The sequence below is a fragment of the Bacillus rossius genome, chromosome 3 (genome assembly GCF_032445375.1).
Source record: "Bacillus rossius redtenbacheri isolate Brsri chromosome 3, Brsri_v3, whole genome shotgun sequence".
Classification (NCBI taxonomy): Eukaryota; Metazoa; Arthropoda; class Insecta; order Phasmatodea; family Bacillidae; genus Bacillus; species Bacillus rossius.
In genome coordinates, this window is record NC_086332.1 from 15,053,000 (window position 1) to 15,066,310 (window position 13,311).

General features: G+C 39.7%; 1 protein-coding gene across 1 annotated transcript in view; it reads left to right on the plus strand.

Annotated features, from left to right (window-relative positions):
* LOC134530261 (uncharacterized) overlaps positions 1–13,311 on the plus strand; it is a 162,269-nt gene that overhangs the window by 140,334 nt on the left and 8,624 nt on the right. Inside the window, exons 4-7 of the mRNA XM_063364955.1 lie at positions 74–204; positions 2,729–2,838; positions 5,677–5,822; positions 9,021–9,219. Coding sequence (XP_063221025.1) covers positions 74–204; positions 2,729–2,838; positions 5,677–5,822; positions 9,021–9,219 — 586 coding nt within the window. The remainder of the gene's footprint in view (positions 1–73; positions 205–2,728; positions 2,839–5,676; positions 5,823–9,020; positions 9,220–13,311) is intronic.

Consider the following 13,311-nt stretch of genomic DNA (forward strand, 5'->3'; position numbering starts at 1 on the left):
ATCGTGAGCTTCCCCAGCGGCCCGGGAGGTTGCGAGTGCGGCTGCAGTCGTGAAGCGCGCGTGCTGTCCTCAGTGCAGTGGGAGCAGAACCAGGGGCGGTGCGGCGTGTGCGGGGACCCCTTCCACTTCAAGACGCCGCGGCCGCACGAGGCCGGCGGCCAGTACGCCAAGGGCATCATCAGCAGGCACTACGTCTCCGGCCAGGTAACCCGCCCCCGCGCCGTCGTAGTCTTAGATTTGTTTCCTTGTCCATTCCCTTACAGAGAAGCCGAAGATGTCCATCAAGTTCTGTCCCTGCCCGAACACGCCCGAATGTTCACCTTCGGCCAACCTCGGGATTTGCTTTATTTTTGCGCGGGTAAAATGAATTGAAATATTAAAAGTGGTCGGTTAGGTCAGCTACATTAAAACACTTTAAAACACTATGGACGGTTAGTTAGGTTAGTATAGCTACATTAAAATAAACAGAGAAATATAAATATATATAAATAAACCCGAGGTTGGCCGAAGGTGAATATTCGGGCGTGTTCGGGCAGGGACAGAACTTGATGTAGGCCTACATCTTTGGCTTCCCTCCCTTACATGTGCGCGGGGGTGAAAATTTCAGATCAGGGGAGTGGATCTGAATGCTTCCCTCTCTTTTCCTTCCTGGTCATGACCACGAGGAGGGGACTTGAGCTTTCTGACAACGACCTCCGCACTTCCCATCTCGATCATTTTTTAACTTCGCTAGCTTCCTGGTTCGCGCTAAGAAACTGCAAGATCGTTCACAAACTCTAGCGGGAAATTCATCTCTTCTGAACTCCCAGATCAACAAAAGTCTGTCAATGGGGGGTATCACGGTGACCATTAAAAACAGGGAAAATTAGACATTTATATGCCGAATTCTGAGTATTCAAGCGATGAAACGATATTGTATGTACGCATTTAAATGTCACATTAAAATTTCATCTGCTGTTCTTGATATAATCTTGATATATTTCAACGAGAATTTAAAATTTAAAATTTATTTATTTTATTTGACGAAATATTTTCTTCTTATTTGTCCTTTTTTTAATTGCAGCCTATTTTAAAAAGGTATTTCATCATTTGTGTGTTAATTATGTATACTCAGTTCATCAATTTTTGCTGAAAGTTTTTTTATATAGTTCGCAATCATGAAATAAAACATGGCAAATATTTTAATTTTTATCTGTTATTGCATTTTCAGTCCATATCTAAGACAAATTTTTTAGTACATTTTAGAATTATCAGACCCGAATAAATGTAATATAAATTTTTTTTGTAATCCTACCTTTTTATTGTTTTTCTTACGTACGAATCATATTTAGGAATGTAAATAAATATGTCACACTTAATTATTTTATCACAGCATATTTTTGTATTTTTTTAATTTTAATCATAAACCAAAATTGAAAAAGTGTCTTGGATATTTTATTTCTGTAGTTCTTTTCATTCATGCAATTTTTATGTAACTTGTCTACCTTGAGTTAGCGCATAATAGAGTGATTGTTTTATACAATTTTATTTATGTTTTTATAAATAACTTCGTAACTTCACGTCGTGATAAAAAAAAACTTATTTTTTTGTACCCCATACCAATATAAACAGGTACTGGAAGATCAGTGCTATTTCGAAATATTTTAACTTTTACTGTCTGTATGGTAATTGAAAATTAAAAATCATTGGCAAATATTGTTTTTACTTCATTTTATAAAAATAAAATTTTAAATTACTTTTAACAATTATTTAGAAATAGTTTGTCTGATTAGCATTTTGCAACTTTGCAGTAAGCAATTAAATCTGTAGATATTTCGACAGTATAAAAATAAATTATTATGAGCAGGCACCTAGGAAGTAGTGCAATATGAGGATGAACTCTAATTATCATAAGAAATATATTCAAATAAACTGATCGTAAAGCAACAATGCAAATATTTTCATTATTGACGTAGTTCGTTTTGTTTGTTGTAGTGAAGTGCTAGGAATATTTTTTGACTCGTATACTTCAATTTTTTTTAGCGACTCTCTAAATTGATGATACCTAAGTAATAACTGTAATAACTTCAATTAATCTCGTTTTATAATAAATACAGGCTAAACTAAGTAGTTCTGTAATAATTAGAGACTGGAAAATATTAGCTGATTCATTTCACTATATGCTAGAATCCAAAAAAAGTGTACATTTATATTGCTTCTGTGATTGGCTTACAGTTTATTTGAAGGACGTTTAGCCAATGGGAAACCTTTAACCTAAAAAGTATCGAATCGCAAGCGTCCCAGTTGACAGGTGTCACCAGTCAATAGCCAATGAGCAAGTGGCATTTGCCGGAGTATGTAGAGGGTTGTGGAGTCTATCCTAGAGGTCATCGGAAGCGCGAATTTTTCCGGTCTCTAGTTATGAATAGAGACCTGAAAAATTCGCGGATTCATTGACCTCTAGGATAGACTCCACAGTCCTTTAAATACTCGCGTAAATGGCACCTGTTCATTGTCTACTGACGCGTGAGACGTCTCAACTAGGCTGTCCGTAATTCGGCACTTTCTTGGTTTAGTGTTTCCCATTGGCTCACAGTTCCCCGGATAAAATGTGGGCCAATCGCTGAAGCGGTACGAAGGTATAGTTGTTTTCATGCTAGCCTATCGCGAAATGAATCCGCGAATTTTGCATGTCTCTAGTTATGTAACATATAGAGGAATTTAATAATTAACGTTTTTTTTTTTTCAGGAAATGGATGTTGAAGTGGATCTGACGGCAAACCACTGGGGTAGGTTTGAAATGTACCTCTGCCCGAACAACAACCCCAAATACGAAGCAACACAGGACTGCTTTGACAGGTTGTGTTATCATTGTATTACTATCTAGGAAATTTCTTCTTGCTTTGAATGTATCTCATCTTCTCTTGCAGATGGTTAAATATAGTCTAAACACTAGTTATGTATTTTTTTTGGGCTTAAAGTTTCATCGCAGTGAGGTCATTAGATGCGATGGCACTAAACTTCACAGAACAGGTATATCGCATATCGGTTAGGACATCTGCTATGGCCTTATATACGAGGCGTGTTCGTTAAGTACTGTTTTAAAATTTTAAAGATTTTGACTTATCTTAACAATTTTATTTTTACATAAAAGACTATACCTTAATACACTTTTATACAGAATGTCCATCAATGTTAGGCACTTATCGTCTCGAACAAATAGCTTTTAAATCCCATTTTCGTAGAAGTCTACGGCCCGATTTAACAACTACTGCAGCACGTCAGATAAATACGAAATGGTAACACGTGTGTTCCCTTTCACCTTTTCGTCAACTGCCTACACCAAATCTTCAGTAGCCTAATGATAGAAGGTCGCTCACTTCGTTCCCCATACTGAACATTAGGGTGGCCACATTTGAAAGCTCTAACCCATTTCCGTATTATTCTGAACTATTCTGAAAACACGCGTTTTAGGCCTTTCTTCACCTTTCTTTATCGAAAAATGGTTTCCCTATAATAAATGTAGATAGGTAATGTGGCCGTACGTCTTTAAAGTAGCTTCGTGTCTTACCAATGCGTCACCCCGCTCCATAGGGAACCTTAGTCCCACGCCACGTAAGGTTCGTGCTTTTGTTTTTCATCACATCCTAAATTTTTTACGTGACAACGTCTAATAAATCGATGAACGCCTGCTGCACGCACGAAAAAGTGTCCCGTAATGCACATTGTCTCGTTACGATGTGTCCCGTTACGCTCATTGTACGCTTGCGCCGCATCTATCTCTCTTCCACTCGATTGGAACAAACACCGATATGACTTTTTCGAGGCACATTAAACTTGAAACACTCCCATTCGTTTCCTACTTTTCCTATCATCGTCCTATCCTTAACAGAATAACACAGATTGGAAGAAGTTAAATAGCAAACATGTATAAAAGTTATAGTTAAAATAATCTGTTCGTTAAAGTAATAAACATATTTGAATTAATGAGTGCAAATAAAAGTAAATTATCAATTAAATTGTAGATTTCATTTCACTCCTTTGTATCCATGCAAAATAGCGATAATTCAATAAAAATGATTAAATTTTATTCATAAAAGTATGCAATCATTTCATCAATGTTTTGTTATGACGTTGTCACGTTAAACTATCGTTCGTAAACCGACTTTACAGACAACCAATTTTTTTAACTTGACACCACCCTTGCATTTTTTTTGTTCTACTGCAAATAGTTTCAACAGATACTCACTTAGTGTAAAATTGTGGATGTAAGAAGGCGCGCAAGTCTTTGTAATAATTATCTTCACTTTCGCAACTTTTTTTAAATCCGTGATATTACACTTAGTGAATATCTGTTGTAAATAATTAAACAGTTAAATGCAAGGGAGGTATCGAGGTGATATTTTGGAATTATTCCTTCAATGAAATCACAATGCCGTGTGAGACCGAGCCTTGGACAGCGCTGAAGTTTGGTTGTAGGACTCGTGCGCAAGGGAAGCGTCGGACATGACGTCACGCGCGGAGCGAGGCGCTCGGCCAACACCGACTAGACACGACTAGACTAGACTAGACTAGACTAGACTAGTCGGTGTTGGCTCGGCTGTCTCTCCAGAGGACGTGGGCTCGCCGTGACCTGGCTCAGTGACCCACGGCTTCCAGGAACCACCTCGGCCGAGAGGCGGGATGGCTTCAGGCCTCGGCTTCGGCCTATTCATTCTTATTTTCCTTTCTTTCTTTTTTTGTCTACTGACATGTAAAAAAAATTATGGATAATAATCCTGGAAAAAAATGAAGAATTAAATGGTTACTAGCATACAATTTAAAGTGCTAGTCAATACCTTTCGATTTCAGTTGAGTTTTCATTATTTCACAACACAAAAAAATTTATATTTCTTTATGGCTATGCTGATGCATTCAGTTCGCGGTAGACTGTGTTGTCAGCACCAGCAACTGATCTAAGCCATGCCTCCTCCCCTTCCCCTTCTCCCAGGCCAACGCGGTAAGGCCCCTCTCGAGGGATATTAGGGCCCCGCAAATTCATCGGACGGTGTCTCGCCTCGTGGGCTGAATCCATCCCCAACATCCGCGATCTCTGTTGTGGAGCGATAGGCCGGTGTTATAAACTACGCGAGTCACAATAACGCAACGCAAGTGTTGTTCAACTTCCAACTGCTTGCGTTTCAGCTTGCGTTTTCGGCGGCCATATCTAAAGAGAAATGGTCCCCAAAAACATTTAAAGACATGGACGTAATGCGCATAGAAACCCACGATGTTATTTTTACTATACACATCATGTTTACACGAATTATTGACAGTTTCTTCCATTTTTGCCTGATTAATATGAATTTTTGAAAAAGGAGCACAGGGTATAAATATGTTTTCTACTGTTTTACAATTATAAGTTATAAGATTGTTGAATTCTTGCAACTTGCGTGCATTATAAACGACTGTGATTTTCTTGCATTGGTCATGTGTTGCGCTGTTGCGTCATTGCGATCCTTGCGTGGTTTGTAATTATAAACATAGCGTAACTGTCTCTAGTGACCGTGTTGTCGACAAAGCGTCAATTTAAAAAAAACTATATTATAGTGATTAATTTTTTTACAATCTGTGCCTGTAATTTCCGCGCCCTACTGTAGCAATGTGATAAATGGTTCTTATACACACCCGGTTGAGTTGCAATCGTTCTTCCCACAGGTTCCCTCTGTACGTCTCCGGGAGCAACGACGTGAGGTTCGAGATTCCTCTGGAGACGGAGAAGAAGGCCATATTCCGCTACAGGGTGCGGCTGCCTCCCTACATCACCTGCAGCCAGTGCGTGATCCAGTGGACCTACTTCACAGGTGAGATGATAACTAGAGACCGGAAAAATTCGCGAATTCATTTCGCGATAGGCTAAAATACAAATAGTTATACCTCAGTGCTGCCTCTGCTATTGGCTCACAACTCACCTGGATGACTCTGGGCTAGAGACCGGAAAAATTCGCGGGTTCGATTACCTCCAGGATAGACTCCACTATCCTCTACACACTCGGGCAAATGCCAACTGTTCATTGGCTGCTGAATTGTGAGTCGTCTCGACTGGGCAGCCTGTGATTCGACACTTCTACGAGTTAAGGTCTCTAATTGGCCCTCATTACTCCACATTAACAGTGAACCAATGGCAGAAGCAGCACTAAGGTATAATTATTTGAAATGTAGCATTTCACGAAATGAATTCGCGAAATTTTCAGGTCTCTACTCTGGGCTAATGAGAAACACCCGACCAAAGCTTTATCGAATCACACGTTGGGACGTCTCACAAGACAGCAGCCAATGAGTGAGGGCATTTTACCGAGTGTACGTATAAATATGGAGTTCATCCTACAGGTCATTGAACCCGCGAATTTTTCCGGTCCCTAATGATCACTAGGGACGGGAATTTATCGCGAAAAGCACTGAACGCCTATTAGACTGCAACGAGGTAAACCCGCATCGGCGGTTTCGTCCTTGTGATTGGCTGACGTCTGCGAGAGAAGCCATTGGTTTATTTGGTCGAGCCACTCAGGACGCGTTTGCTCCCGCACTTAATTACCTTTATTGTTTTTCTGTCAAGTAGACATGGATCTGAAATAAAACCCGGACCAATCACTAAACACGGAAAGTGTTACAGTGTTTTAACTTTCAGCTAGTCCAAGAATATTTTCGCGAAATATGCATGGCCCTAATGATCACACACCACACCACCCCCCCCCCCCCTTTCCCACCTTTCCTTCGCTCCACCGCCCCACGCGGTCGTCACGGAAACTAGACTTCGCTGAGAAACTCCATTAACGTCTTTTAAACACGCCAGTAAGCATATCAATACACATTTACCTAAATTATTATACCTTAATATATTATAATCTACACTACCATAAAAATATAAATTACAAAAGTGCTAATATTTACCAATGGCGGCTCCAGGAACACCTCTCAGGCAGGGCTCTCACACACAGGAGGATGCAGTACATTGCCCTTGGGATATTCACAAAATACATGGTCTCAAATACTGAAATTTAGTATTTTCATATAAATGTTGATTGAAAGAAGAGTTTAGCACACTAACGAAAGTATTTAAGTTAACATTAATATTCCCTACAAAGAAATAAGAAGTAAAATATGGGCTCGGAAGGGGCTATCGCCTCCTGCGCCCTTCCTCTGGAGCCGCGCTTGATATTTACTATATTGAAAACTAAGTGCCAACGTTATACCAAACATAAATCATTTTGCTTACAAAAGAACAGTAAATTATAATCGGGAAAGAAAAATTGACAGTTTAAAAAATTGTTCTGAAATTAATAAAAGTTTAATTTTCTTGCAGTCTTAAAATTTCTTTCTTTTAAAGTATTTGAAAGACTTGTTAACAGTTTCGGAGCAACGCACGCTGCTGAGGGGTTACTCACGATGGACATTTAGGTTGTGTTTATGTACGCTTATATTCAAAATTGCCTTAGAAAAGGATCTCTCCTATGTATTTCTCAGAGAATTATGGTAATGAAAATATAATTCCTGGGTACAGGGCTTTACCCACCAAAAATTTTAATTACTAATGACAATGAAAAAATCCAAATTTTTTTTGTTTAAAATATACCTACTATGTAACATTAGACTAACGATTGTATTAAAAGCTATAACTGCTAGTACGTTTTTTTTTTAATGTTACCCTATATTTAATTATTTATTTATACAATTATATGTCACGTTACACGGATTTGACTTGTAACACAAACTTATCTTATTAGAAATAATAGTAAACTTTGCGGTTAAAAAAAAAAAAATATATATATATATATATATATATATATATATATTGCTCTATTTCGAGACAATGTAGAGAAACTTGTTTTTTACATAAAGATGCATGTAAGAAAAAATATAATTGTACCTGCAGCCAAGGGCGCAAGTCTGTAGGAGTAGCAAGGGGAGGCCCACGAAAAATCGCAAAAAGGGGGTAGGAGGGGAGAATTCAGAAAGGGGCATGGACCGGCCGGTGAGTTTTCCACGTGGTGTTTGTCGACTTAAGTAATCTCTAAAATAGGGCGCTTTCATAAAGATCGCAGGCTTTCGCGGCCATTATCTGAAGTTGCACGGGCTTCTAGGCTGTAGCCGCTTCCAGTTACATACCTACTCTGACCTGATGATGGCGACTGCAATGTCTACCGAAACGTCGGCGGCCACAAAACCATCAGAAGACAAGCAACTTTAGGGTGCTTTTGTGTTGTACAATTCCCATATTTTTTGGCCTAAATGCATGCAGTCTGCAGAAAACTATAATTTTACACGGAAAGTTTTCCACAGGACAAACATAGTTTTTACGTCTATGTTTATAAACCCCTTTTATCATTCAAGCTGCTTTAATTCCAGGGGAGCCCAGGCCCTCTGAGATCTACATCATGTAGTGGTTGTAGGCACGTGCACGAACTTGAATAACGACCTGTCTGCCGCGGCGAGGGAAGCTGTTGTGCCCAGACTGTTTGCTTAGTCAGACAACACTGCGACACAGTGTGCCGCAAACTGTATTGTCATCATAGCTTCTGCGGGCCTCGTGGTCCGGATGCCAGAACCCAGCATCGAACCAAGGGCCCGCGAAGAGTTCCAGGCCGCGGAGTGCCGCCCACTACCTCTTGTTCGTGTGCGGATGTCTGTGAAAAGGATGATACTGGGTTACTTATAAGGCGGTGTTGAAATTTGTTTCTCTAGCGGGATCGCGGTAGAGACTCGAACCCATATGCTGCTGTGGGCATTGCGATGAATAAAGATATAAGTCACTTCTTTTCCTTGGGCTATCTGCAACCGATGTGGGCGATTTCTTGTGGACATGAGTGAGATGACACCCTGCGCAGTAATACGGCCCCTGGGAGCTCCCCCTGCAAGAGGTCGTCACTCCAGCCCTCCGCTCGCTCCAGGAGACTGCCACATCCAGCGCACAGCCACGCGGTCGGGTTCCCCGCCTCGCCCCGCACTCGGTGCGGTCCATGTCAGAGTCGTGGGCTGCAGCGCGCGCGCCTCTTGTGCCGCAGGCAACATGTGGGGCACGTGCGCCAACGGCACGGAGGCGGTGGGCTGCGGCCGGCCGGAGACGTTCCGAAACTGCGCGGACGTGAGCATCGTGACCAGCACGGCTGGAGTCCCGCCGCAGTTCGTGGGCGGCCAGGACAACCCCTTCCTGCTCTACTACCGCGACTTCCGCTCGCAGCTCGTCTCGCCGCTCGTCATCAGGTGGGCTCCCCGCCTCTCTCCCTCCTCTTCCCCTGCCGCGCGATGCGTGGAACCGGGGTGCTGTCACTACTTAGAAACACACAAGATAGAATCTTATAAGTTATGCCTGTTCCAAGTTGTGTGTTTCTAAGTTATAACGTTTCTAAGTTGTGTGGTTCTGCGTTGCGTGTTTCTAAGTTACGTGTTTCTATGTTGACAGTTCTAAGTTGTGATAGTTCTAAGTTATGACTTTCTAAGTTATGACGTTTCTAAGTTGTGTGGTTCTGTTTTGCGTGTTTCTAAGTTATGACAGTTCTAAGTTGTGAGTTTCTAACTTGTGATAGTTCTAAGTTTCGACTTTCTAAGTTATGACGTTTCTAAGTTGTGTGGTTCTGCGTTGCGTGTTTATAAGTTACGTGTTTCTAAGTTATGACAGTTCTAATTTGTTGTTTCTAAGTTTTAATGGTTCTAAGTTATGACTTTCTAAGTTGAGTGTTTCTAAATTATGATCGTTCTAACGTATGACAATTCCAAGTTACGTGGATTTTTTTCGAGGTTTCTAAGTTATGACTGTCCTAAGTTGTGTGTTTCTAAGTTATGTGTGGTTCCCCGTGGAACCAACGAGACTGCATTTCAGGGTTACGAAATAACAATTTAATAACCAAAAAGGGGGTTGTCTGTAAAGTCGTTTTACGGACGATAATTTTACGTCGTGATAACGTCATAAGAAAACATTGATAAAAAATTGCATACTTTTTTAATTTTACGAATATTATTTACAGTTTTTTTGCCTATTTAAATTTAAATAATTATTTGTTTGAATATAATCACGAACAATTAGTTTAAAAAGCCCGCCTTAACCTGTTTGATATTATAGAGGATTTTTTCTCGCACCGTGGTTGGCCGGTTCTTGCACGCTCGGCTCAGGCGGAACGTGACAATGAGTCATGCTTTTTTCGTGCGTGCAGCCGGCGTTCATCGATTTATAAAACGTTATCACGTCAAAAAATACGCTTCGTGGCATGGTCAGAATATTCATACATAACAAAGATAAACGACAAAGTAATAATATAACACCGCGTATTCTTGTACTTGAAACAATTTTCAACGTATTTAGAACATAAACAAACATAGCTACCAACGTAGCCAAGTACTCGGCTTATATTGGTCGCACAGAGCAAAGTAAACGGAAGAGCTCAGCAATGGTGTACTACTCCGTCTGCGTTCTATTATGGGGGGGGGGGGGGGGGAAACTGTGTGAACTCTCAGAGATGCGTCTGCGTCTGTCCATCTGTCCACAAGCCGAGCATTTCACAAAGATCCGCACGTCAATCAAATACTTTTCAATTTTTTGCGCCAAAAGACTAGAAGGCTTGAATAGTGACGAAAATTTCCCTCGTGCAGGTAGATTAGCACCTACGTATAAATCGTTAAACTCTTTTTTTTATATTTCATATATTTATGTATTTTTGAAGCTATACTTCTTTAAGCGCGTTATGAAAAAATGATGAGAGTGAAATTTTAAGATGCGCGCGCATCACTGTAACACAAAATTAACAGGTTGAAGCTGCGCGCGCACCATGTGACGACATTTTCACAGGAAGATGGCGGACCCACGTGTATGAACATAAACCCACATTAGGGGACATACCAAACGTATTGGTGAGCCAAATGAAACTTTATGATAATGAAATTACCATGGAATTTATTTTGGTAAACTAAAATAGTCATAGTAAATAGTAAATTCCAAGGTTAAAAAAAACACATAATTGTGGTATTACATTAAATATAATACACATTTTCCTCGTAACCTTCTGTCAGAGCAGTGGTTATACTGCGCTGTCAATAAGCTGAAGGGCCGTGGTTCAGAACTCGGCGATAGGTGTTTTTTTTTTTTTACTTTTTTTGAAGTTATACTTCTTTAGGCGCGTTATGAAAAAATGATGAGAGTGAAATTTTAAGATGCACGCGCATCACTTTAACACAAAATTAACATGTTGAAGCTGCCCGCTAAACCGCTCGTCTAGAAAACAAGCTACCAACAAAATAGAAATAGAACCTCTATTAGTCGCACATGTTGGCACGCTCGTCGCCACTGTTTTCATATCCTTACTAATATTATAAATGCGAAAGTAACTCTGTCTGTCTGTCTGTCTGTTACCTTTTCCCGGCTGAACGGCTGAACGGATCGTAATGAAATTTGGCAAGGAGATAGATTATATCCTGGGGATGGACATAGGCTATCTTTTGTCTAAAAAAAAATAAATTTTAAACGGGTTAAAAAATATATCTTAATTTTATGTAATGTGTGTCATAGATATACAAACTGTTAGTGTAATACCTCTATGTCTGCCGAGCAATAGCTTTCAAGCCATTACGTTACGTTTTGCTATTGTAAGGAACTAAGTAGAGAGTAAGAAAAAAAAGATTTTTAAGTTTGTAGTGTCGCCATATTTGTTTCAATTTTCAATACCGTTTTTGTATATTACAATTTAAATTGCAGGAAAAAAAATCATGTTTCATTGACACATAAATAGTGAGTGTGTGTCATTTCTCTATGTCCACGAGGTCTTGCCGCGTCAATTTTCTCCTTGGGGCGAACCCGTCCGCTTAATTAAATAAACAGCTTTTATCGTTGAATGATTTCATGATTTATCATATTGTATCAAATCAAACTAAAAAAATTAAGGAAATAAATTTTTAACGATTCATAGATTGATCTTGTATATTTTGAGTAGTTTTCAAATTGCGTGGTTTTTTATGAAGCTTTGCACACCGTATGCTTACCCATGTAGGCAGGGACATTAAAGGTGTACACTCTATGACTTGTAGACATTTTGAGTGGCTTAGCTTTCACTAAATATTCATTGCATAATTTCTGCAGGATTAGCTGCCAAAGAGTCATTTTTAATGAATTTGTGACGTACCAAAACTGAGAATTAAGTGTATTAGAGAAGTGAAACTTTTTATGTTTAAAGGTAATGTTCATTTACAGTTCTTGAGAGGGAGCTGGAGGGGGTGCAGAGGAGAGCAGCTAGATGGGTGAAGGGCAAGTGGAGGAGAACGGACAGAGAAGGGAAGGGGGAGTGCAGCACCACAGAGATGATGAAAGGAATGAGATGGGAGAGCTTAAAGGATAGAAGACAGAAGGAGAGATTGGTCAAGATGTACCAGGTGCTGAGTGGAGTGGGAGGATGGGGAGAGCTGGGGGGAAAAGTCAAAATGGGAATGCCTAGAAGTAGGAAGGAAAATACTATGAAGGTTTTCAAAGAGAGAAGGAGAACAGAAAGGGGAAAAAATGCGATGGTCGTGAGGACAGTAGGGGAATGGAATAGGCTGGAGGAGGAATGTGTGGCGGCTGGGAGTGTGGACCAGTTCAGAAGGAGAGTGAGGGGGAAGTAGGGAGAATGCTTGCCACCGGGCACTTTGTACCCAATTGCAGCTAATTAAATTAAATTAAATTAAATTTCAGGCGGATGTTAACATTTTCATTTCAGTTGTATAATTTTTTTTGTCAAATTAGTTGTTATTTATACTTTTTGTTTCATTTTGGACTTTTTTTTTTTTTTTACTTAATTCAAAGATTTGTGGTGTGTACAGGGAGTGATATCTCTATTAATTTCTATACTCCTTTGGATAAGCGGAATATTGCCACCACAGTTTTACATATAAACAAATCCTGCAAATGTTTTAAACATTATGACAAATAAAAAATAGTTTCACAAACATCCTTAGTTTTTTTTTGTGTGTATAGTTTGAAGTTTAATATTATGTATGTACGTAAATTCTTAAACATAGATTTATTTATTAATTTATTTAGATAATTATTCATAGGTAGGTAATAAGCTTTCTATTTGTCAATATTGTTATTATGGTAGATAGGAGTACAGTAAATGCCTACATTCTTATATTCCTTTATATCTCTTTCGATTTGGAGTGTTTCCGAGCCATTCGGGGTTCTCAACATCACCCCCCCCCCCCCCCCAGATGGTTAAAGCCCCAAAATTTCGAAAGTTTAAAAAATTTGAAAAATCTATCTCTTTTGATTTTTAGTGTTTTCGAGCCATTCAGGGTCCTCGAACCCGCCCCCCTCTGGGAAAAATGCCCCAAAAT